Here is a 25,068-nt window from a genome sequence, read left to right on the forward strand (position 1 = left end):
CACCAAAGAGTCTACAAATTAAAGCTGGAATGTAGTGGTAAAGACTCAGCAAAAACCTTTAAGGAATTACTGTTCAGAACTCTAGCTTAGCCAACATCAGCCACACCTATAAAAATAAATCTATTATGTAAAACCATGATGGCAAGTTTTCCTTGTCATTCACAGTGTACCATAATTTGAAAATTAATATCTGAAGTTTAATGTATTAAAGTTTGTGTTTTAGACTTTAGTAAGATTATATCATTTGTTGGCATTCCCTCTCCTGCAAAGCCCAAATCAGCTCTGTGGTAACTTTAGTGAATTTGCACTTTCGTGTAAGAGAATTTGTCGGTAAGATCTATGGTAGACCTTTTAGTTCTGTCATATTAATCAAGAAGAGATTATAACTTATAAGACCATTAATGCTAAATTTAGTGTTAGAGTGTACAATTTTTGGTTAGCCCTAGTTTGCTGTTATGTATAGCTTATATGTATTCGAGAATGGGAATATTTTGTTGACATCATTATATAACAGTTCCTGGTCCCCAGTATTGCTAAATTCTATGTCTGCTGTGATGACAAACTCTTTTAACTCTGATCTTGATTTGTTGCAGTCTAGTTTTCATCCTCACTACAGTTACCAGTGAACTTTCCCTTGTGTCCATCCACCCAGTCTTTAGTGACTTCCTTCTCTATGACCTGCTTTATGTCTGTTCTTAATTAGTTCTTTCCCTCATTCCTGAGCTTTTTCAAAGTCGTCTTTGATAAAATGGGGCTCTGCTATCCGTCTTTCTATCACCATACAATCCACAAGACCTTCTCCTAAATACCTGTTTATTTCCTATCCAGTATGTAGGTGATCTCATGTAGTTTTGTCATTTTAATTTTTTTTCAGTTCATTTATTTTTTTCTTTTTCCTTTACAACCCTACTGCTACCATTCTCTCAATGTCCTCACTTTCTTTTTTTTGTTTCTTCAATCCCATCTAATCTTTTCAAAATAGACCTGTTAAATTAATTTTCTTCATCTATTGTTCCAGCCACATTATATTTTGTCTACATGAGTTCCACATCCTTTCTCATATTCCTTCCAAGCACTTAAACTTAATGATGGCAGTCATTCTGTAAATTCAAAAGGTTTGCATTTAATAAACTACAACCAATTTATAGTCTATACAGAAAAGGTTGAATGATAAAAAAAGGAAAAAGACCTGAGGAGTGTGTACTTAAAAATGAAAAAATAATATTAAAAAAAAATAAAAATTAGACTCAGCTAAAATTAGTATACACTTATTGTATGTTATTTAATTGGAGATTTTTTTATGTCCCATAGAACTGTCTTATATGAGTGCTGTCCTGGCTATATGAAGATGGATGGTATGAGAGGATGTCCTGCAGGTACAAGCTTATTTTAATATGGATGAGTCAGTATTCGAGAAGCATTACAACACAAGAGACTTTCAAAGTTGGCCATCTTGAAAAATGATTACTTCTTTTTAAGAATTACTGCCTATTAATGTACAGCTTTGTTTGCATACAGTCAACAAAGTCAAAAATCAGCTGACACTGAATGTGATCATGCAGTTTAGGTTGAATTTCCCAGCTCCTTCAAGTTGCTGGGTTGGAGAGGAACAATAGTGCCTTCAATTCCCAAAGCTACCAAAGAATTTTTATTCCTATTCCCATGTCAGCCCAGAATAACCTAAAGCATACCAGTGAGATCATAAACCCAAGACATGAGGTGTGGCATATCTAAATTCTGTTTATTCCTTTTCTTGAGAAGACTTGAATCTTATTCAGTAAAAGAGTGTTATAGGCTTTAAATAAACTACAAAGGAGTGAAAATGAAAACAGGAATTTTTGATTTCTCCTATTTGTGTTATTCTATTTGTATAAATACAATGAATTGTAGCAGGGAAGAGTAATTTCCGAAGGAATATATTTCATAGCTTTAGAGCCCTTTATCTGAAGTAATCTTTATATTCAATGATAGAGTTAGGCATATCTAAGACAGAGATCAGTTTGTTTAGATGAATTAATCTCACTTTAGATGTTTACATTAGGATGAGGTCAGTTACACTCTGAAATTGCCTGTTCTTCTTGGTGATTATACAAAGGGTCAAGAACAACTCGCTTACATGCAGATGCCTTACTTCTAGATGCCTAGAATTAGGAGATGTAAATCCTGTTCTCGTGTAGTGATGCTTTGACTGAGAGATTATGGCCATTCTTACTCTCTGGATGAATCTATACATGCACAAACCACGCACTGGAAGACAAGCAAGAGGCCTCGCAAGAAAAATTCTGATCCACCGTACCCAAAAAGAAACCCACTCCATTAAAATTTTTGTGATTATAGCTGGAATTTACTCATGTCCTCTCTCAGAGATTACCAAAGGATAGATTTTCATTTGAGGTTGGGTTTTGCACAAAACTAGTCTTCTAAAGAAAACATCACAATATGCAGTTTTGTTTGATCTGATTTTTCAGCTCATTAAGCAAACAAAAAATAACAAGCCAATGTGTTTGGATGTTTTTTGAGTATGCTTACAGTGGAATTTTAATCCAAGCACATTTTTTTAATATTGATTTAAACAGTTTCAGAAAGGCAATATTATTGTCCAGCCAAAAGAAACAAAGTAGATTTCATTTAAAGAATCTGGATGACTGAAGAGTTTACAGTATTCTTATCTCACATTTGTTTTAGTTGCTCCTATTGATCATGTATATGGCACACTTGGTATTGTGGGAGCTACCTCCACGCAGCAGTATTCCGACATGTCAAAGCTGAGAGAAGAGATTGAGGGACGAGGATCATTCACTTTTTTTGCACCAAGCAACGAAGCCTGGGAACAATTAAATTCAGTGAGTGTGTATGTGCACGTGTGCATGTGGTAAAGTGTGTTTCTCTTTCAGCTAATGTTTTAGCTGCAACAGCTAGTCTATGATAAGGTAGACTAGAAACAATATTGATATTTTAGATATAAAAGGACATTGCACAAGTTATAATAAAAGAATTGCATGCTTAACATGCATTGTTGAAGTTAGTCTGAATTTATTTTCAGGAGTACTAAGCAACTGTAATTGTTTCTTATTTAAGCTCTTGCATGACAATTATTAATATGGTTAGTGTTATTAGCATAGTTTTGGGGAAACTGACAGGAATTCCAGCAATTGCATGATGTAGAATATAATCATACTTTGTCAGTGGTTCAGATGTCCTTCTTTTAGTAATGCTTTTAGTTAAATAAATAGTGAATTAAAGCTCCTCCAATTACTTGTCTGTTTGATGAGACCTCTTGTCTTTCATTTGTGAGCAACTCAGACTAAAGCATCACTTAAGTAGAGCCAGGCTGATATGTATAAAAATCATGTCTCCTAACAGGAAATATACATTGTTGAATATATTTAAAGCAGATGTTAAGGTAAAGCAACATGTACATCTTTCCAACTGAAAGAATGTTTTGAACTTGAATTGAATTGCTTTCTTCTATAGGAAATTCATAGGAATTTGGTGGACAATGTAAATATCGAACTATATAACGCTCTCCACCACCATATGGTAAACAAACGGATGTTGACAAAAGATCTTAAGAATGGCATGACTCTAGTGTCTATGTATAATGACCAGAAATTGCTTATTAACCATTATCCTAATGGGGTAAGTATATTCTTATTTTTTCTCTAATAGAATTATTCAGTTATAGCCATGATTCTTTCTTCTATTTTCTTCTATAGTGAGAAAAATAGGTTATAGAAAGTTTAACATCTAGAAAGTCAGTTGCCATTAACAGAAATAAATATTCTCTTGAAATTGTTTGCTGTGTAGCCTAATTACTAAGAAAGTATTAACAAATGTATGCTCTTTGCTGTTTAGAAATCAAAGTTCGAATGAGAATGAACTTTCTTCCTAAAAGACAAAGCCTTTCACGGCTAAAATATATGATCTTAAAAAAACTGAGAGCAAAATCTACTATTAAGGTGTTTATGAAGTAATAGTAAATCAGATCTCTTTTCTTTTAGTAGGAGTGCACAGTAGAAGCATTTAAGATTGTAGAGAACACACATCCACTATTTGGCTGGGAAAAAAAATAATTTTTATAAAAGCTAGAAATCTCCCAGTCAAGTCACTCATCTTTGTTCCCTTAAACATGTGGAAATGTTTGTGTTGAACTACAGTTTATAGCAGTAAAAACCAATACAATCACTATATTGACCAAATATGGATAACAAATCTGAATAATTGCAAAAACAAATAAATCTATCTTTTCAGAAGTTTAGTCAGCCTTTCAGATCTTACAAGATTTTGCTTAAATTTAAAAAAAAAAAAGAAAAAACAACAGTGAATACATAATGTACAGTACATACATTGCCAATCTGTAAGAATCAAATTCCAAGTGAGTGATCAAATTAATGCTTAAGCTTCTACTACTTGATTCTTCAAATACAGGTTGTTACTGTTAACTGTGCCAGGATCATCCATGGCAATCAGATTGCTACCAATGGTGTTGTTCATGTTGTTGATCGTGTCCTGACCGCCGTTGGAAATACCATTCAAGATTTCATTGAAGTCGAGGATGATGTTTCATCTCTTAGAGTAAGTAGACAAAACCCAAAAATGCTTCTCTGGTCTTTTAGGTTTTTCTTCTTTCTTTTCTTTTTGTGCATGATACTTGGAAGTAAGAGGGGTTCATTCAGTAAGAGATAGGAATAAACTAAATTAAGAACTCCAGCTAATATTGTTATAATCTATAAATCTAGCTATATAAAAAGGCAAAGTATATTTTACATAAGTCTGCCTCTGCTCTTGTGTGGATCTAATAGGACTACACCAATAGGACAGAATATGTCTCTGTACATAAAAAAAGTGTGTCTTATCTTCAAGCACTAGGAAAAGCCAACCTTTTCTAGTCTCCAGTTGAAAAAGAAGCCCCTTGTATTGTATTTTTTCCTGTGCATTCTTTCTTGTATCTCTTCTATTTGGGTTTAACTTTTATAAAGTCTAAGCAGAAATTTTCACCTAATTCTAGCTAAGATCTCCCCTATTCCTTTTATATTAAATTACAAACCTCCCTAACTCTGCTTGAAAAAAACTTAACCAGTTTCTAGGATATATGCTGGCATCATGCTTTTTCTTCTTTCAGTTGCATCACATTGCACACTGCCTTTCTGACTTTTCAAAGGGTGAAGTCCCTTCTTATAACACACTCCTAATTCCTGTGGGCATGCCTCTGCACTTCATACTGCTTTAGTGACTTTGGCTGCAAAACCAAGTGCACTACTGAAATCATCAAACAAAATCTGCCCTGATACTCTAATATGGCATTCTTTTAAGATGGTTATTCCCATCTTCCAGTTTGCCAGTGTCATATGCACTTATCTTTCTGCCCTAGGTTGAGCTAATAGTACTCATAGTACTCAATAGTACATTTAACTGAGCAAATTCTTTACTCAGGTCCAGATGTGTTCAGTTTTACATGTGTTCTTTATTCTTAATTTATATTGACATAACTTGCCATATTACCCTTTTAATCCATCATATATTCTCAAAATATCTTTGTTTACTTTTCCTGCATTATTCTTTTTCTTCAGTCTTTGATTCTAATTAGGACAAGTTGCAGCCACCAAAGAAATAAATGCTTTATAGTATTCTCTTCTAGGATTAATCTAGTAATTGTGAGGTTGTAGAGATGAGATTTATAAGTAAGTTAAAAAGATTTATTTAAGTAATAAAAGAGAAATTATATTTTTTAGAAGTATTGAATTGGGTTTTATTTAGTTCAGACTGCTTACTTCATCATTACTAGAAAGTTGAGAATTTTTCATCAATTTTGTTTAACTTTACTTTTTCCTTGTCCAGAGCTGATTAACATTTTAGGGATTAAAAACGTGGAGATAAATTTTTCCTGGTCTCACAGCCTGAGATAGGGTAGGATAGAATAGAATAGAACTATTTCAGCTGGAAGAGACCTACAACAATCTAGTCCAACTGCCTGATCAATTCAGGGCTGACCAAAAGTCAATACATGTTAAGGACAATATCCAAATGTCCCTTAAACACTGACAGGCTTGGGGCATCAAACATCTCTCTAGGAAGCCTGTTCCAGTGTTTGACCACTCTCTTGCTAAAGAAATGTTTCTTTATATCAAGCCTTAACCTCCTCTGATGCAGCTTTGAGCCATTCTCACGTGTCCTATCACGGGATACCAGGGAGACCAGAATCTTCCTCTCCACTTTCCCTCCTCAGGAAGCTGTAAAGAGAAATGAGGTTGCCCCTCAGCCTCCTATTGTAATTCAAAACCTCCTCCTTGTATTTAATCAAATTAGTCATACACCTTTTTATTATTTTAGGGGCAAATTTTTAGCTTTGATAAAATATTGCTTTGATCTAATTTGTCAAAACCTTTGTTAACCTTTTTAAAAAAAAAAATCAGGCAATAATAATAAAAATTTCGGCCCTGTTGTCCCCTCTATCAGAATTTATTGATTACTGTGTGACAAATTAAGGAGGTATCTCAGTATATCAAGCCACATTTTCCCCACAAAATTAATTTTCTATTCCTTTTTTGACATTTTATTTTTTAATACATCTTTTTATAACACTGATCTCAGTCTAGCATTAAGGTACTTGTGGCCACTAGGTGGCTAATGTATGTGATTAATATTTTAAACAATTAGCATTAATAACTTTATTTATTTTACAGGCTGCTGCCATCACATCAGATGTCTTGGATATTCTTGGAAGGCCTGGTCATTACACACTCTTTGCTCCTACTAACGAAGCTTTTGAGAGACTTCCAAGGGGAGTCTTAGAAAGGATCATGGGTGACAAGGTGGCTTCTGAAGGTATGTAACATTTTTTACAAATGAGAAATACAGGTGAGTAGATCAGGATGTAGAAGCTATCTGGTGTGGTGGAGTGTGTCCCAGCCCATGGCAGGGGGGTTGGAACTAGATGATCTTTGAGGTCCTTTCCAACCCTAAACATTCCATGATTCTATGATTCTATTATCCTAGTAGCTCCAAAATTAAGCACCTGTACCTTCATACATATAGGAAGGGTTAATTCTTTTGTCTGATTTTTCCAGTTGCCTAAGGATTCAAATTGACTGAAAACTTGCTTTCCAAAACATTTCAAAGGAAACTGCAAATACAAGCTCATTGATATTTCTGATAGTTCAGCTGCATAGTTCTAATAGAGACTCCTGCCTCTAGAAATGCAGGGCTATATGAATGTGGGATTCTCTCATAGCTTTCTCATGAACAGCTTTTTAATACAAAAAAAGACATGTACTTGTAAAAGGCAAGTTCTGCCCTGCTATTTGAACTGAATTTATACTATATATTCTGACAAACTATAACAGTCAGAACACTTCTTCTGAGAACTACAATAAAACTAAATAATAACTGAATCAGTCTGTTATGTGAACGGTAATGTAATGAACCACTGTGAAATGGAAGGCTACATTTTTGTCAATGAGTGAATCTGAGATGGTTTCATTTCAACAAAAATGCAGACACTACCGTTCCCTGTGGTCCATCTTGCTGCTCATCAGTAAATATTTCTAACCCGGAGCCTCCCTCCAAGTTACTTCTACTGAAAATCATATCCTTTAGACTTCAATACTTTGGATCCTGTTTTTTCTAGTGAAACAGGATACTCATTGACCTCCATGAAGTAATGGCTGCACTAGAACTGCAGTACTGAGCCTTTTGTTGAGGAGCTAATAAGGACGTGTCAGGGAAATTGCAAGATAATCTGAAGAACGAAAACAAAAAAAAGGAAGTCTCGTTGGAATCATTACAGTTGAAATTTCACAAAACATCTGTCCCTCTTATCAAGGAAAGGGCAGCTACTCTGCCATGCAGGACTGAAAGGTCCTCTTTTTCTTTAAATTGTACAAAGAGACCAAGTGATTCCAAACACACATACAAGTAAGATGGCTGGAAACAGCAGAACTAGAAGTCTGAGACTGCAGTTTGTGACAATTTATGATGTATGTTTAAACATACACCATATGCCTTAGATAAAGCCTTAGATGCCTTAGATAAAGCCCTAGAGGAGGAGAGGTGCATGGATGCTTTTCTTGGTTTACGCCATTTACTGCTACTTAATATGGGCTGGAATGTTCCAAGATATCTCTCCCGGTCCAAAACTGAAAAGTGATTTTTTTCTTTTCACCACAGGGCTGAAACCAATGGTCTATTTCCCATCTATTTATTGAAAGGAAAAGTAAAAGTAGAGCTGCTCCTGATTCTTTCATAAAGACTTGTTTCTTTGTTACTATTTATTTTGCCTTCATATAAATTCTTCAGGGAGAACAAATGAAAAGTGAGCCTTCAGAGTGTCAGTTTTAAGGATGGAACTAGCCACTTAGTTCTGTGGTCAAATGTGTTTAATCCTGGAGTTCATCTTCATTGGAACCTAGTAGTTTTTGAGAACTACCATCACATGTATGCTAATGTCTGCCCCTGAAATGACCACATACTGGGAGCTTCCTGGATTGCAGTATTTAGCTGAAGCTCCTTTCTTCATTCATGAGCTACACTGCACTTAAACAAGTTCTCCATCATTTCATTAAAGCCTGATTAAGTCACTGTGTAGTACCTCAATGGAGAATGGTAAAAAGAGGGATCTAGACTAATCTGAATACGATACAATGACTAAAAATGGAATCCTGACATAAACAGCATTCTTGTTGTGGCTTTTTAATTTTTATTTTTGTTCATTTTGGTCTCAGGAATTTTTTGCTAATTCTCTTGGTGCCCACAGAGGCTAGCACACTGAATCTCACATAATAAGACATAAGAAAACATAAATCTGGGGCTGATTGCATAACATATAGAGTTTTGTAGTCAGAGGTCCATTTGGAGCATATCATCTGCAGTCACTGAGTTATATACTCTGTTACATATAGATTGTAACATAACCAGTATAGTTTTCATAAGATAAGGTATACCAAAGATTTTTGACCACGGATGTTGTTTAGAGGCCTATAGTATCAATTCTCATATAAATTTCAATAAAGAATCTATGAGTGCAGATAAGCAAATATGCTAGACAATGCATACATTAAAAATAGTGTAGATATAATAATTTATCCCACACCTATATGTGAATTATATATATGAATATATGTGTCCAAACACCTGTAAATGAACTTCCTGCTCTTTTATCCACAGCTCTCGTGAAGTTCCACATTTTAAACACTCTCCAGTGCTCTGAAGCCATCACAGGTGGAGCTGTCTATGAAACCTTGGAAGGAAACACAGTTGAAGTTGGTTGCGATGGTGAAAGTCTGACTGTGAATGGAGTGAAAATGGTGAAACGCAAAGATATTGTGACAAGCAATGGTGTTATCCACCTCATTGATGAAGTGCTAATTCCTGATTCTGGTCAGTGATGTGTATGAAAACTTCTTACACTGAAGATGTTTTCTACAATCTTACCTAGATTTCCTCAGATATATTGTGACGGATAAGCATGGAGAATCCAAATCAAGAAAATGAATAACTTGTGTGTTAAAATACCTTTTCTTATCCTTTTATTTGCAGCCAAGCAAGTCATTGAGCTTGGGGGTGCCCAGCAGACTACTTTTACAGACCTGGTGGCACAGCTAGGACTGGCATCTTCTCTAAGACCAGAAGGCCAATACACTCTCCTGGCACCTCTGAATGGCGCTTTCTCAGGTTAGTAGCCTTAAAAGATTATGCTCTGAATTTCAAAATAAACAAGAATATATGCTACCCTGACAATTTTCCAAATAAGTCCCAGTAATTGTTCTAAGTCCCAAGGAAAGAGAGCCACAGACAAATGTAGAAACTTCGTCCTTTCAAAGTATACACCATGCAGAAAGACAAAACAAACCTACCCACCAGGCTGCACAGGTTGTTTTTAGTGGTATCATTTGTTAATGGAAATATTATCACTAAAATAAGATACAAAATACGTACAGACAGATAGTGGGAAAGGAAAGACATTAATGAGTTGCCAGTTCCTTTAACCTTTGCATTACTTGCATTAGATTCACTATTTATTTATTCTCAAAAACTTTATGCAAGAAGGTTGGTATTTTCCAGTACATTAAAGCAGAGAGAAACTGATACAAATATACCATAAAACAGGTCTTTGCATATTTGTAGAAGTGAACACAAGGGTATCTCGCCCTTCCCCCAAGAACTTGAGTGTTAACTCACCACCACAGAAGCAAATTTGGAAAGATTTTAAGGGGTGCATGCAGAAAGGAAAAGTTGAAATAAGTTCAGCAGTAATTCAGAAGACGGAGCAGGCCCAAATATAAATCATCTACCACACTGTTTATAGCAATTAATCAGGGCTGTGCCAAAAGCTCATGTATAAATTTAAGGAATGGCAATTTGCAGAAACTATTTAAAAATTTATTTTCTGTGCACAGAGATCTATCCAAGCCTTAACTCAAGCATTTCAAAGAAAGAGTCAGTGTTTCCACGGTCTTTTAATATAGCATCCACAGTTAACCTTATTTGAATGAAAAGTCATGATACAAATCCCTATATATTAATGTCTAAATGGCTTTGTAGATGACACCTTAAGGATGGATCAACGCCTTCTTAAAACGATCCTGCAGAATCACATTATAAAAGTGAAAATTGGACTTAATGAACTGTACAATGGACAAGAGCTGGAGACAATTGGAGGAAAACTGCTTAGAGTCTTTGTGTACCGCACAGTAAGTGAATGGGGCTTTCTAACAACATGTATCCCAACTATGAAAATGAAGAGTCATGAAAAAACAAAAGACAAAGCTGAATGAAACCTCCAACATTTACCATTATGACTATCTGGCACAAATCTTCATGCTCTTAAGCTCAAAAAAGATTAAAATCTGATCTTTATCAATGGGAACTTTCTTCAAATGGAAGACTTTGGGAAAATGAAACAGAATTCCAGATTTGGCACTTCATCAATAGCAAAATTCTAAAGCTAATTTTTACAACTAATTAAGAACATTCTCAAGTGGAACCAAAAAATCAAGTTTGGAAATATTTTACAGCATATTAACTTCAGCTTTTGTTACTTTTTCTTTCTCAGGTAATACCAAATTTATTGGCAAGAACACACAATTTGACTGTAATTAATATGTATTTATATTGTTTTTAAATTTAGGAACCTGTTGGGAAGTATGAATACATCTCATTTTAAGTCTACTTGTGTATTGTTGTGTGAACAGTTATTCTTATTTCTCTTTTAATCAGGCTGTATGTATTGAAAATTCATGCATGGTCAGAGGAAGTAAAGAAGGAAGGAATGGTTTTATTCATATCTTCAGACAAATCATCAATCCAGCAGAAAAGACATTGCATGAAATGCTGAGAAATGATAAGCGTTTTAGGTGAGTAGTAGTTTCGGCAGCACTATTTCCCTATGGAGGACAACTGTATATACAGCACAGCTGGTCTGAAAAATAGTTGTGAACTGTGGATTGTTGGATTTTGGGGGACAGGGAGGGCAGGGAAGGGGTTATTATGTCATCAAAAAAACCCAAAAAACTAATGGAGCAAGGTAGGGAAGAAAAGAGAAAAAATGTTCTCTTCCAACTGGATGCTGAAAGAACTCCCAGACTTTATGATAGAATGGTTGTTTTCAGCACATAGGAGTCAGTAAGGCACCAGAATGAGAGGACTATGATTCTATGATTCTAAGACTAAGAAAACAAAAGGGATTTGATGATACATCCAGAGCTATAAATTCAGTGAAGTCTGGAGGTTTAATTAATAAGTAGTACAATTCCATTTGAGTGCAGCATGATTGCATACCCTTCCAGTACATACTTCTGTCCCCAGCCTGCAAGTATCTCTATATTTAGAGAGAGCAACTGGCCTTGGCATCTTCTCTTCACCTCTTTGATCTGTAGCAGTTTTATTCCATGAACTCTGCTCTGATCCAGGTGGACGATATTTTTTATTTTCTCAAATCCTTTTTCCTCAATCTGCTCCTCTTAAGACTGTCTTTTTCTTTGCACTTTCCTCTAACACTGTCTTTATTTCCTGGAAACAGTGAGAGTGTTTGAAGATTGATGCACTATCAGAAAATATGAGAGAACTAAGTGTTTGGACACAAGTATAGTTACTACATTTGAACAGAATACATTTGTGTTTTGTCTGTTGTACACAGTGTTTTCCTCAGCCTGGTGAAAGCAGCAGATTTAGATGATGTTCTGTCACGGCCTGGAGAATGGACTCTGTTTGTTCCAACTAACGATGCCTTTAAAGGTTTGACTGATGACGATAAGGCTGTATTGATAAGTAAGTAACATTAGAAAACTAGAAATATAAGCAAAGGTGAAATTGATAAGAAAGTTGGCTAGTGTACTTCTTACACAAAAGATGTCTGATGAAACCATTCAAATTTTGCATGAAGCAGATCCTAGGACTTCCTTAAATTATTTTTCTTAGGGGATAGAGAAAATATCATTTTGGAAAAAAGCATCCAACCAGAATTTAAATTTAAATCTCATTCCTTGATATATTGTTCCAAGATGTAATTATCTTTCAAGATAAAATCTGCATTCATTTAATTAGCTTCAATTTTCCATCATTCAACGTTGCTATAGATTTATTAAACTGAAAAGTCTCTTATATCATGTTTCTTTTCTAGTTGTGACAATTGTATTAAAAGATATGCAGCACTGACTGTCCTATCTTTCTGTTCCTTTCTTTTCTCTGCCTCCACCCAGTAATCTCTGATATCACTGTGCTCTAAAAGATAGATACTGAATATGTATTGCTAAATCAATTTATGTCATTCCTTTCCATCTTACACTTTTAAGCTCTGGAATGATACAGATTTTTCACAGAATTTAAGTGTAGTTTCCTTGATGCCGTGCTTTGTTTCCATAAGAGAAGAAATGCACAGTGAATACTTCAAACTCTCCTGCAGAATTTCCCACTAAAGGAGTGGACTGTGGCTACAACACTATAAATATATTTAGTTTATTTGAGAGTAATGTGAATCTGGCCTGTGCACAAGTGCAGGAAGAGTGGTTGCCTCGAATCTCACATCCAGAAGATCAGTCACATTTTCCATTCCTGCACTTTTTAATTCAAAGTTCGAAGACATGAAGCCAAATCCCATGAGTCCTTAAAGACTTCAAAGAGTCCAGCTCAGAGCGTTGATAGGCAGCAACTGCAGTTCTATACAGGCTTTAACTCCCTAATAAGGCACTATCAATTTGAATTATCTCTTCAGCCATTTAAATTTATGATAGTGGTCTAAATTACCTTTAGTGTGATGTGTCTCTAGTGACTAAACAGTAAATTGACAGGTAGCCTAAATGGCTAACATTAGATACCTATGAAATGAAATGAAGCTTGTCTCAAGGCTGTGAACAGCAGTAACTGGATAAATGCCATTGTTCTGTTTTTATTGGACTACGTAGTTATTTCATTAACTAAGATTGAGTTTATCTAATCTATTATTTTTGTCTCTAATTCACAACTTGAAGTTTTACCTAAGGCCTATGCCATTTTGGATAATTTCTATCATTAAGAATACAATTATATTTGTCATTCTGCTTTTCAAGGGGCTTTATGTACTATGTTTTTTACCATTGTGACTCAATTTCTACTTACTTTCCTTGGCAGATGAAATTTTCGTTTACTTTAATTAGTTTTTTTTCAGCAGAAAGTCCAATTTTTGGACTTTCAGATTACTTTCTGGAATTCTGTCTTGCCTTTCTTTAAAGACATTATGTTGTTTTCTCCATAGAAATTGAACCTTAAAATATGTACTTTTTTTCAAGGAATATAGAGAAATACTTTGTTCATCTGTAAGAAATACACGAAACAATGATTATTTTAATCAGTAACCATTGTGGCATAGAACAAAGATAATCTGATAGTTTGTGAAAACAGCTTTTGAATGGCCATGTTTAGGCTTTGTATGTAACGAAACTATCCATGCATAGTCCAGTCACAAAATCTTGGTGCTAACTTTAGTAGGAAGAAAAAAAGCATTTAATTGCACTTCAGTAGTAAAGTGAATTGCAATAATATCAGTCATCAAGGCAAAAAGCAGAAAAAGGAAAATGTTCGTTGAAAGAGACACCAGGAAAAAATCATAGGCACTATTTCTGTTGAAGCTTCAGCAAGGCTGAAACTCCTAATGATAATCAATATCAGTGTGTAATGCTAAAAGAAATTTGTAATAGAATGGTCAATATTCCATGTGATGGCAAGCAGATGTGATTTAAAACTGTTCTGCTTGGTGCCATGTCTCCTTGGCAGGTTGGAGATATTCCTACAGCCCATTCCATGACCCCGAACCTCCATGGACCTAGAACACCAGAGACCCCTGTCAGGACACTAACTTCGGTTCCAGAAACTATTTCCTTTTCCAGTCTTGAAAATACTAGCTTTTTTTTAGTCTTCTTTTCAAATAAGAATGTCAAACCTTGAAATACAGAAATCACCCCTAGAATAGGATTTTTTCCCGCTTTCCCAGCTTCTCCAAGCTGCATCTGTTCTCTGTAAGAACAGACAAAACCAGCACACCAAATGACTCCTCCTTTTCTGCCTAAAGGAAATAATAACTTTCTCCTGCATCAGATTGGAACAGATGTGTGTATATAAAAAATTGTGTATTCCCAGTCATCTCAGAAAGGCATTAACACAAGAGAACAATCGTATTAATTGTTAGCTATGGTTCCCTTTAATGGCAACAGTGTTAAAGCTGGAGTTTGGTAGTTTGGTGAAATTTGATATAGCTGACTGCTTAGTGGTCCTGAAATTACTGTGTTAGCAAATGATTTGTGGAACATATTTAGGAAAAGGGCGAAAAATTATGGTAAGAGGAGCAAGCAAATAAACAAAATACAGAAAAATAGGAAAATACTGACCACTTTTCTGTTCATTTGTATAGGAGTTGTCTTAACATCTTTATTATTGTTTTCTGAGTCCTTTTTTGTCATATGGTTGTTTTTTTCTCTTTATCATCATTTTAATAAATTCAAATTATATGTGTTCATGGTAGTTTCATTTCTACCATGCTTATTTTGGATTCAAGCCTGTGTGAATCCTTAGAATTTTCAGAAAATACTATCCTTTTCAATTCGATTTTTATTCCTACTTTTCTTATTCTTCTTTAATAGGAGATAAAAATGCTCTCAGGAACATTCTCCTTTACCACTTGACACAAGGAGTTTTCGTTGGAAGTGGCTTTGAGCCTGGCGTGACAAACATTCTTAAAACTATCCAAGGAGGAAAACTCTACTTGAAAACAGTTAAGTGTCAAAAAAGACGTCTCCCTGATACAGCCTTGTAACAGGGATTTGACATTCCATGTCTATCCACGTTACAGAATGTGACGCATTTCTCTGAACATTGTATGAGGGATTTGGGTTTGTTTTTTAATATCCCTGATAACTTGTGTTCTCTTTTTGTCCTTTACCAGGTGAATGATACTCTTCTGGTTAATGAACTGAAATCAAGAGAATCTGATCTCATGGCAACGAATGGTGTCATTCATGTTATTGATAAACTCCTATATCCAGCCGGTGAGTGCTAGTTCACGGATGTTATACACACTCTTCTGAATCTGTTTACATGTAACATAGGTGAGATAAATTAAAAATGTTAACTCCTTTAAACAGACAATTCTTATGTGGAATAAGAAACAGAAAATTTATCTCACTACTCATTTTATGGAAGACCCTTGCTTGAAACCATGACAAGTCTTTGAAACTTTATGAGAGTCAAGTATATGGAAGACAAGATGCCATAGACTACCTTTTCCACTAATATGGAAGAATGTATATGTACAAGTACACTCTTGTGTGAGTGTTCGAGAGTGATTACATTTCCTAAACCACTGTAAATGAAAGTAAAATAAGCAGAGATGTATGTTTCCTCTTACATGCCTGTTTCTTTTGTCAGATCTGCCTGTTGGAAATGATCAGTTGCTCACAATCCTGAAGAAGTTGATTAAGTACATTCAAATTAAGGTACTCTTTAAATAATGATCCCTTTTTCTTTTTGGCAGGATATGTTAAACCATGTAGATTATAATTCATAACTGATTTTCTGGTCCCTCTGTTTCTTCAGCAAGCAACACATTCAATAGCTCCCAGTTACCCAAATATAATAATTAATTATGCACTTATCTCAACAGTTAGAATTTATGTTTTTCAACACCAAATAACTGTAGAATATTTGCATTTGGATAACTGCAATGTGAACTGGCCCAAATCTGCTCTTTGGTTCAGATACACTTTATCACTCCCGCAAAATAAATCTTCTAAATCCTTGAGGCAATCCCTCTTTGAAAGAAGTATTGAGTGTCTAAAATGCTATATCATTAAACCCACAAGCCTCAATACCCTGTGGAGAAAACAGACATCCTTATCTATCTCGTTTATCCTCTTGAGATTACATTCTCCCTCAACAATGAATGAGATGACCTAGGCAAAGAGCAGAGCCTAACTTTTAGATCAATGAAGCCCAGACTCATTAAGAAACCAGAATGCAAGTGTTCTTCTTTTTGAATTTTAAAATTACTTTTCTCTATTTATAGTTTGTTCGTGACAGTACCTTCAAAGAGATTCCACTGACGTTTTACAGTAAGTTCATTTTAAATACTTCCAGATGGGTTGCAATTGCTTTTTAAATGTTGCCAATTCCAATCTTGAATTGTAGATTCTTTTTTCAATCAAAAAGAAAGCAATTTCTGGGAAAGCAAGATGCGCCAATGAAAGGCAGGAAGAGAAAGACTTGAAGAAGAATGTTTCTGGCTGTTGTGCTACTATATGAATTTTTTTCCCTTTCCAGATGTGTGACAGGAAAGTAACCCTGAAGTAAGCGGTTCAAACTCTTTGGGATTGGCAAGATACACAAGGAAAAGATTGTTTTTCAGTTTTTAGCCAAGGTTCAGTGCTTGGTGCATAGCAGAGTTTTACTGCCTCTCTTTCCAAGATGTAGCATTGTACTGTACTGACACTCCAAGACATAGCATTGACCAAACTCTGCACTGAGGTGCTTTCTTGTTCATAAAAGCATTCAGAGGGACAGAGTGTACCTCTTCCACCTGTTTCCCATACATGCAAAGATAAGGCTTGTATGACAGGCAGTTGTTCTGAACATTTTCTCTTTAGGGAGTAAATGTGAAAAAGGAACCTTTTTAGCTCTCTTGCAGCCTTTCTCAGGGTTTGCATTTATTTTCTGCATATGAAGTAGAACCTGTTGAAGCAAACTGTTAGAAGATAAAGATCCTGCTGAAGCTTTAGCTTGTGAGGGAACATGAACTTAGGTAGACGATTAAATATTTGTAGGATTTTACCCACATTTCTCAGCAAAGATGGAGAACATTGCACTAGGGTTTTGAAAACAGAATGGATACACTGAAGTTAAAAGTCTCTTGGAACAAAAAATGGAATAATCTATAATGATGGAAAGTTGAATATGAGTCAACAGTGTGCTATAGCAGCCGAAAGGGTCCACGGTGTCCTGGGGTTCATCAAGCACAGCATAGCTAGCTAGTAGAGGCAGGTGATTGTCCCACTCTACACCTCACTGATGTGGCCTCACTTCGAGTACTGTGTGCAGTTTTGGGCACTTCAATATAAGAAAGACATCAAACTATTACAGAGTGTCTAGAGGAGTGTGACCAAGGTGGTGAAAGGCCACAAGGGCAAGACTTATGACAAGCAGTAAAGTCACTTAGTTTGTTTAGCTTAGAGAAGAGAAGGGTCAGGGGTGACCTCATGGCAGCCTACAACTTCCTCAAGGGGAACAGTGGAATGGTAGGTTCTGATCTTGTCTCTCTAGTGATTGGTGATAGTACACAAGGAAATAGAATGAAGCTGAATCCAGGGAAGTTCAGATTGGACATTGAGAAAAGGTTCTTCACAGAGAGGGTGATTGATCACAGGAACAGGCTCCTCAGGGAAGTGGTAACGGCACCAAACTTATCAGTTTCAGAAGTGTCTGGACGATGCTCTTAATCGTATGGTTCAGTTTTAGGTAGACCTGTGGGGAGCAGGGAATTGGACTTGATGATCCTTATGAGTCCCTTCAAACTCAAGATATTCTATGATTCTATCTTCCATGGCTGGTGAGAATAGCACAAGAAGCAATGCCTGTAAACTGAAGCAAGAGAGGTCAATGTCAGACATCAAGAAAGTTGTGTAGATTTAATTGAATGTGGGAAGCAGAAGACTGGAACCTCTACTGGTTAAGGCTTCTTTACCAGTGAATGGGTATGAGTCGAATAATGATCTATCAATCAGAGATGTTCAAGGAATACTTGAGCTTGTCTTAGGTATAGAGGGATAACTCGATCTCCCAAGGGCATTGCAGTCATTCTCTCTTTGGCGTTCTGTCAAGTGTAAGAACAGTTCTGAATGTAAGAAGGTTTCCTGTGTTTACCAGGTCAGCTCCCTAAGGAAAAGAAAATGGCAAGATTTGAATTTAAGAAACTTCAGGGAATTGTGCAAATCTTTTTGCAGGGAATTGTGTAAGCCATTATTATTATGTATCTTACATTATCATGGGTTTCATGATCAGTGGGTTTCATAAGGCGCAAACAAAGGCAAAGAGCATGCCAGCAGACTGTCTGAAGGTGACTTGCATACACTGCTGTTTAATAAGTAGAGCCAAGATTCATACTCTGGGTACTTTTGAATTACTTTTCCCTCCATTAATATCTGTGGTTTTATCCACGTCTTTATGACCAGACCAAATCTAACTGATCATTACCATAATTAACTGTAAGAATGGAATGTGCTTTATATTCCACTTTCTGTACTTTCAGAAATTAACATAATTGAAAGCAACGTCCAGCCTATCATCACAAAGGAAGGTAAATGAGGCCCTTAGAATATATTTCTGTATATGTTCATACACATATATAGAATATATATTGCATATATTTCTTTAACAGGGTGCATTTTATACATAACAACTCCAGGACATTCAGTACTTTGCTTAAAAGCAAAGATACAAATATTGCAATTAGAACTGGCTGAAATATTTTATATTAAAAGATTTCCCATAGTTGTTCTCCTCAAAGAGTTTTTCTCCCCTTTCTATGGGCATTTTAAAAATATTTTTTAAATGATCTTTTTTTCAAAACGTTTAAGTGCCCCAAGTATTACTATACTTTAAATAAAAATGTTTTCTTTATTTTTAAATTAAAACAGCTATTTTAAAAAATGAAGTAGGTTTGTTTCTTACACTTTGAAGAAAAAAAAAATCACTTCATTTTTATACAGTTTTCAATCAGTTCTAAATACCAATATCTGTCAGATGCCTGGAAAGGACAGTTAGCTAAACTTTCTTTTTTTATTTCTTGAGGTAAAAGCATGACCTAAAGATAATTGGTGGGACTGAAGAGAACAAAAGTGGAGCTAAGACTGTCAAAATCAAGTGTGATTCATAATTTAACTAAAACACCCATTGGTTTCACTAGACCAGGTATACTGCTAATGAGCTTCAGTTTCCCACTGAAATAAAAATACTCAAAGGGAATCTGATTGAATTCAACTGAGGAGAAAGGCAGTTAAAAACGTCTTGCAAAAATTTTATCCAGACTGTTTAATTAATGTTTCTGGGAGGAATTCCTCCCAGCAGGAGTGACATAGGCTTGCTTTTTTACCAGCTTGTCTGTGCTTCATCCCACCTAGGATTCGACATCGTCTGACATACATGCTGATCTTTGTTGTCTAGTTCCATCATTAAATCAGATTCACAGCGCAATATAAATGGATAGATGATTCTATATGTTAATTCATCCAAAATATTTTAGAAATCTTCCTATGAGAAAAGTGAATTACTCTTTGAAAGTACCTGCTCTTCTATGTCAAATCCAGATACAGGGCATATAGTTTAGGTGATATACATGACATTTAGAAGCTGAAAGGCAACTGGAACAGAACTCTGTTTTAAAGAAAAAATTAAATACCTGAGCACTTCTATAGTTAAATGTACAATTAAATGTTATTCACCAGAGAGAGAAAAAATAACTTTATACGTTTGTGAGTATTGAAGGGTTACTCCTTTACGCTGCCAGTACAGTGTTTCTGCTTTGAGACACACTCCAGGGAGTGATCTCCGGCCAACATAGCCTTTCTGTTGATGATTTAGAAATAGTCCCAATAAAGCCAATTCTGGCCCTTCTGAACATGGTAGTAGTAACAGTAGTGAGCAGCAGCTCCCATCAAAACCACATAAGCCCACGATTATCTATAGAAAAAAGCTGGCAAATTTATATGTTAACTGCTGCAACATACGTCAGGAAGTTCTAGCACATGATGATGCAAAAGACATTTCAGTGAAAAAACACAAAACCACCCCCACCCAATTTAGCTTAAGTCTAACTTATACAATCATCTTCTGTTGCAAAAGCAAACAAAAATGTATGCTTGTATCTGTTACTATTGAAGGACACTAGTTAGCCTGGATTGTGCTGTTTTCAACAATTAACACCAGGCACACATATTAAAAAGCTATTGTTAAATCCTGATCGGTAATTGAAAAAAAAAAATCTATGCAGTATCAACTTCTACATAAATCTATACAAAGAAAAATTTTTAAAGGATTTTTAAGGAAAATGAGAGAGATGGACTGTATTAAGTTTCTAACTCTGAACAGGGAATAAGGGAAGTGTGTGTTACAGCAGCTTCTTAAGTAGATGTTGCTGTAACACTTGTTACAGAAGAATTATTTTATTCCTGTTAATTGACTGCATCAATGGTATGTTTCTAATTTATTTAGTATCTGCTGCTCCCCGTGTCAGACACAGATACATGTGGATCAGTGTGGTCTACAGGGATTAAGAGGTTTGTTTTGGTCATTGAAATCAAGATGACTTTTCCCATACAACTCAAAGACTGATAGCCATTGATGTTGTCAAATAACCTTACAGCTGTTCCAGTTCATATCTTAAGTTTATTTATTTATTTATGTTTATTCTTTAAGCTGGTGGACCACTGGCCAAGTCTTTGTAGCTTAAAAAAAAAAAACCAAACCAGCAAGAAAACAAACAAACTTAAAAAAAAAAACACAACAAAATAACAAATAAACCCCCCCCCGAAACAATGTAATAGAGTTCTGATTAAAAGACCTAGTTTCCTCTTGGATATCTGTACAGTTAGTAGGAAATAACATGACAAAGCTATCTCTCTCTGATTAATTTCTCAGCTTTCACACAAGTTTGCATGCTGATCACTAGCAGAGCAATAGCTGTAAGATTCCAGCCATGCTGCAGAGTAGGCTTCTTACCAATATACGGAGAGGAAGACTTCCTTTCAGCTACTGAGGATCTGGTTTTTGCCTGAGACTTGACAACATATGTTAAAAATATCTGATGCACGAAAGTAAAAGAAAAATTGTAAATAAGAAATCTGCGATAAGATCTAAATTTAAGATAGCATAGAAGGAAATGCAAGATTCTATAGCGTTTCTGCAAATGGCTTCTCAGATTTAAAAAATTATCCATTACAGTCATCTGGTTTATTTAGGGTAGGGGGGATAATGCTAGCTTCATCTCAGCCTTGTGGAATGCCACGAATATTTTTGTGACTGTCTTTTTGTAACCTGTTGTTTTTTTCCTATGTCACAGACCCATCTATCACACAGCTCACTAAATTAATTGAAGGGGAACCTGAGTTCAAAATAGTCAGGGAAGGGGAGACAATAACTAAAGTGATTCATGGAGGTTGGTATGCTTTCAGCAGCTCAATTTGTACTAGTAAGAATTTGAAACATTCACTATACCCAGTCAGTTTCTGCTTTATGTAGGTGAGTCATGTGAGATGTTACACAACTGCTCTGTTTTTAACAAGGACTTCTGGAAGTGGTGTAATTTTATTGCATCATTTCATTCTCACTCCTCATGCATTTCAAAAAATTGGGGGTTTTGCCTAGCTATGTTCCATAGCTACAATCAAGACAGTGTTAGAAATGCTCTGCATGCTGGCATAACATCTGTCTCAGTTAAGAATTATTTGCTGATTGTAGTCCTGCAATCAAAAATGCAGCACGATTCTGTGATACAAAAGCAATTTTATCAGACAGAGAGGTAAACTTTGTCTCCTGCTTTGCTAGAGGCATTGAGAAGTTCACATCTAGAGTGCTTTTAAAGAAAAACCAGCTGTGGCCATTCTAAATTTGGAGGAAGCATTTTATTTTTCATAAAATATGTTATGGTATTTCCTTGTGTTCTTCAGTGACTTTCAGTATCTCAAAAACAGCACTTGTAACACTGTTTATCACTTGATTAATGTCTTCAATTTAAAAATCCTTGTAGAACCAATTATTAAAACATATACCAAAATCATTGATGGGCGACCTGTGGAAGTGACAGAGAAAAAAGTAACAGAAGAGAGAATTATTCAAGGTAAATTATGCTGAGCTATTCATACTTGGTGAAGTTCAACATTATATACAAAAGTAACATATCTTAAGTTCTGTCCTAATGCCTAAACTGCATTTTCTGGAGAGATAAATTTTCCCTAATGCTTCCCGCTTCCTCTGTGTGGCTCAAATTCTGGCTGTGTGTGCTGTGCACACATATACAGAAATTAAAACAATATTTTAACAGCATGCAAAACAATGAAAACTTTTCTTTTTTTCTTTTTTTTTTTTTTTTTTTAGTATATTTGCAGTGTCTGCTTTTGCAAGTTTCTTGCTACCATTTCAGGATGAGACTGATTTCATTTCATTTTTTCAGTCTGGCTTGCTTTAGAAAGACTTCTTTAAAATGAAATTTTGGGTTGTATAACTCCAGGTAGGCTTCATTTGACCAAAGGTAGACCTTCAGTGTGTAGATAGGTACTTTTGCATGTCATCCCAGCCTCTCATGACAAACATTTCAGAAAAAGAACTTACCCGTTTCTCTGTGAAGAGAGGCCTAGATTGATCTGATATCCACAAGTTAGACTTTTGTATTTCGCTAATGTAAGATAAAATTAATGTACATTTGTTTCCCTTGACTGTTTCCCACAGTAGCTTTCAAACTCTTTGGCCAATTTCAATTATATTTGACCTACTACAGAGATATCTCTAAGAATCCTAGAAACTTCACAGAAATTGAAAAGTGGAATGAGGTATATTTAAGCAATCACAAATTGTCTGCTAATGCAATTTGATTCCCTTGTTTAAGTAACAGTTTGTATGTTTCCATTAAAATTCTGTCTGCTATAGCGGTCGTAAGGAAGAGAGAGTGTTATAGGAACATACTGACTTAGTAGAAAGTCTTAATATTCAGTTTATTTAGAAAATCTTAAAATTCAATTTAAGAAGTCGTTCAAGCAAGAGAGAAATAAAGAACCAGACTTACGTTATTCTCATACAAATATTTACTACAATGAAAATAACTGAATGAAAAACATTAGTGGTTTCTGACTAAACCTGAGACTGTTTTTCAACACAAGATTTCTGGCGGAGAAAATAAAATACCATTTTCTCATTTCTCAAATTCAAGTTTCACTAATATCCCACATAAAATGGTCAATATAATGTAAGATGCCAGACTTTCAGACCTGGTATTTCCTTCTCTTCCCTTTTTAGCAGAAACTGATAAAGAATCTCAAATGTTAATCTCTCAAATTACTCTCACAGCAGTAATATGAGCAACGATGTCTATTTACAACAGTGGATCCAGATTCTTCTTGTACATAGGAAATATCCGATCTATGACCTAATACAACTAAGTGTTTAAAACCATCTTACTTCCAGAATGTGAGCAGATATTTACTATAAGTATGTTAAATTTGTCTAAATGCTTTTCTGAATTGCTCTAAATACTATTTGTAACCCTCTTTCAGTTTAATTTAGGACACGGTGAAAGATAAAATGATCATAAAAGCAAGTTAAAGCACATTAACCATGGAACCATCCTAAGTTTTAAATTGGAAAAAATAACCTAAAAGGCAATCTTGTTATATTTGATTAAAGTCACTGTCTTGAATATCTTTTTTCCAGGTCCTGAAATAAAATATACTCGAATTACTGCAGGTGGTTCAGACAATGAAGAAAAGTTGAAGAAACTGCTTGAGGAAGGTTAGTATCTTTATATTCCTTCCTTAAAAAAATAAAATAATTAAAAAATATATTAAGTAATTACTGAATGGATAATCTGTGTTTTCAGAAAAGGTGCTCATACTGCAAAATCATACCCAGAGATTAAACCTCAGAAACTGATAAATGTCGAAATCTAATGTTCTGGTTTGAGACTCTGATCTTCACATTTCTGTGAGCTCCAGAGTTGAGGCTGCCTGAGTCTGATATATAGCATGCTATGTTTGTCATGCAATATGGTGTTTTCAGTGTTTATGTGGAATTTAATATTATAAGAGATGAATTTTTTAATTCAGCAAAATGGTATAACAGGATTAATTCAGTAATATACTGTCATAGAATTGTCAAATGTTTTCTGTAAATCAATTTTTTGCCATAACCTGTATCCTATCAGAGGTTACCAAGGTGACCAAATTTATTGAAGGTGATGGTCATTTACTTGAAGATGAAGAAATCAAAAGACTCCTGCAGGGAGGTAATTCAGTGTATTATAACTAACCTTTTTGCAACAGGTTATGATAACCGAAACTCCTCTCAGATTTGTTGATCTCAACATTTTAAAGACTGACCTAGCAAAGGTGTAATATTAATGGGAAAAAAAATAGAATGCCATATATGATATGTCAGATTCCTGTGAAATGGAAATAAGTACTAAAGTTTGATTAATCAATTTTATTTTGATATTGATCATGAAAAAAAATACTTGGTTTTTTTCAGTCTTTAAAAAGTTAACTAATTAAAATTCAGGGGAGCAATGAAGATTTATTCCATTATGTGTGAACTCTCTTTTTTTTCAGCAAATTTAAATCTCTAAAAAAAAAAATAAAGTGGAAAGGCCAAATTTGTCTTACTTATCAGTTCTTCAGAAATGAATATTCATTGCCCTCAAGTTAATAATGAAAGGCATGTTTAGCATCCTTCTTTCAATGCTTACAGGTGATGGACACCAGTGCATTAACTTAAATTCTCTTCAAATATAGCATTCCAAGGAATGGTTTTCTTTCCTTCTTGCTCTCTTAATTCTAACAGTTTGGGCAA

At 35.0% G+C, this 25,068-nt stretch overlaps 1 protein-coding gene across 1 annotated transcript in view; it reads left to right on the top strand.

The window, feature by feature from the left end:
* The window catches only part of POSTN (periostin), a 38,102-nt gene that overhangs the window by 8,716 nt on the left and 4,318 nt on the right, over nt 1-25,068 (top strand). The window contains exons 3-21 of the mRNA XM_086616190.1: nt 1,312-1,376; nt 2,686-2,843; nt 3,475-3,639; nt 4,429-4,575; nt 6,684-6,825; nt 9,163-9,375; nt 9,535-9,669; nt 10,540-10,688; nt 11,215-11,351; nt 12,134-12,264; nt 15,108-15,238; nt 15,410-15,512; nt 15,892-15,959; nt 16,529-16,574; nt 18,764-18,811; nt 21,572-21,667; nt 22,259-22,348; nt 23,935-24,012; nt 24,425-24,505. Of these exons, the coding sequence (XP_086472316.1) occupies nt 1,312-1,376; nt 2,686-2,843; nt 3,475-3,639; nt 4,429-4,575; nt 6,684-6,825; nt 9,163-9,375; nt 9,535-9,669; nt 10,540-10,688; nt 11,215-11,351; nt 12,134-12,264; nt 15,108-15,238; nt 15,410-15,512; nt 15,892-15,959; nt 16,529-16,574; nt 18,764-18,811; nt 21,572-21,667; nt 22,259-22,348; nt 23,935-24,012; nt 24,425-24,505 (2,183 nt within the window). The remainder of the gene's footprint in view (nt 1-1,311; nt 1,377-2,685; nt 2,844-3,474; nt 3,640-4,428; nt 4,576-6,683; nt 6,826-9,162; nt 9,376-9,534; nt 9,670-10,539; nt 10,689-11,214; nt 11,352-12,133; nt 12,265-15,107; nt 15,239-15,409; nt 15,513-15,891; nt 15,960-16,528; nt 16,575-18,763; nt 18,812-21,571; nt 21,668-22,258; nt 22,349-23,934; nt 24,013-24,424; nt 24,506-25,068) is intronic.

This window comes from Tauraco erythrolophus, chromosome 1, assembly GCF_009769465.1.
Source record: "Tauraco erythrolophus isolate bTauEry1 chromosome 1, bTauEry1.pri, whole genome shotgun sequence".
NCBI lineage: Eukaryota > Metazoa > Chordata > Aves > Musophagiformes > Musophagidae > Tauraco > Tauraco erythrolophus.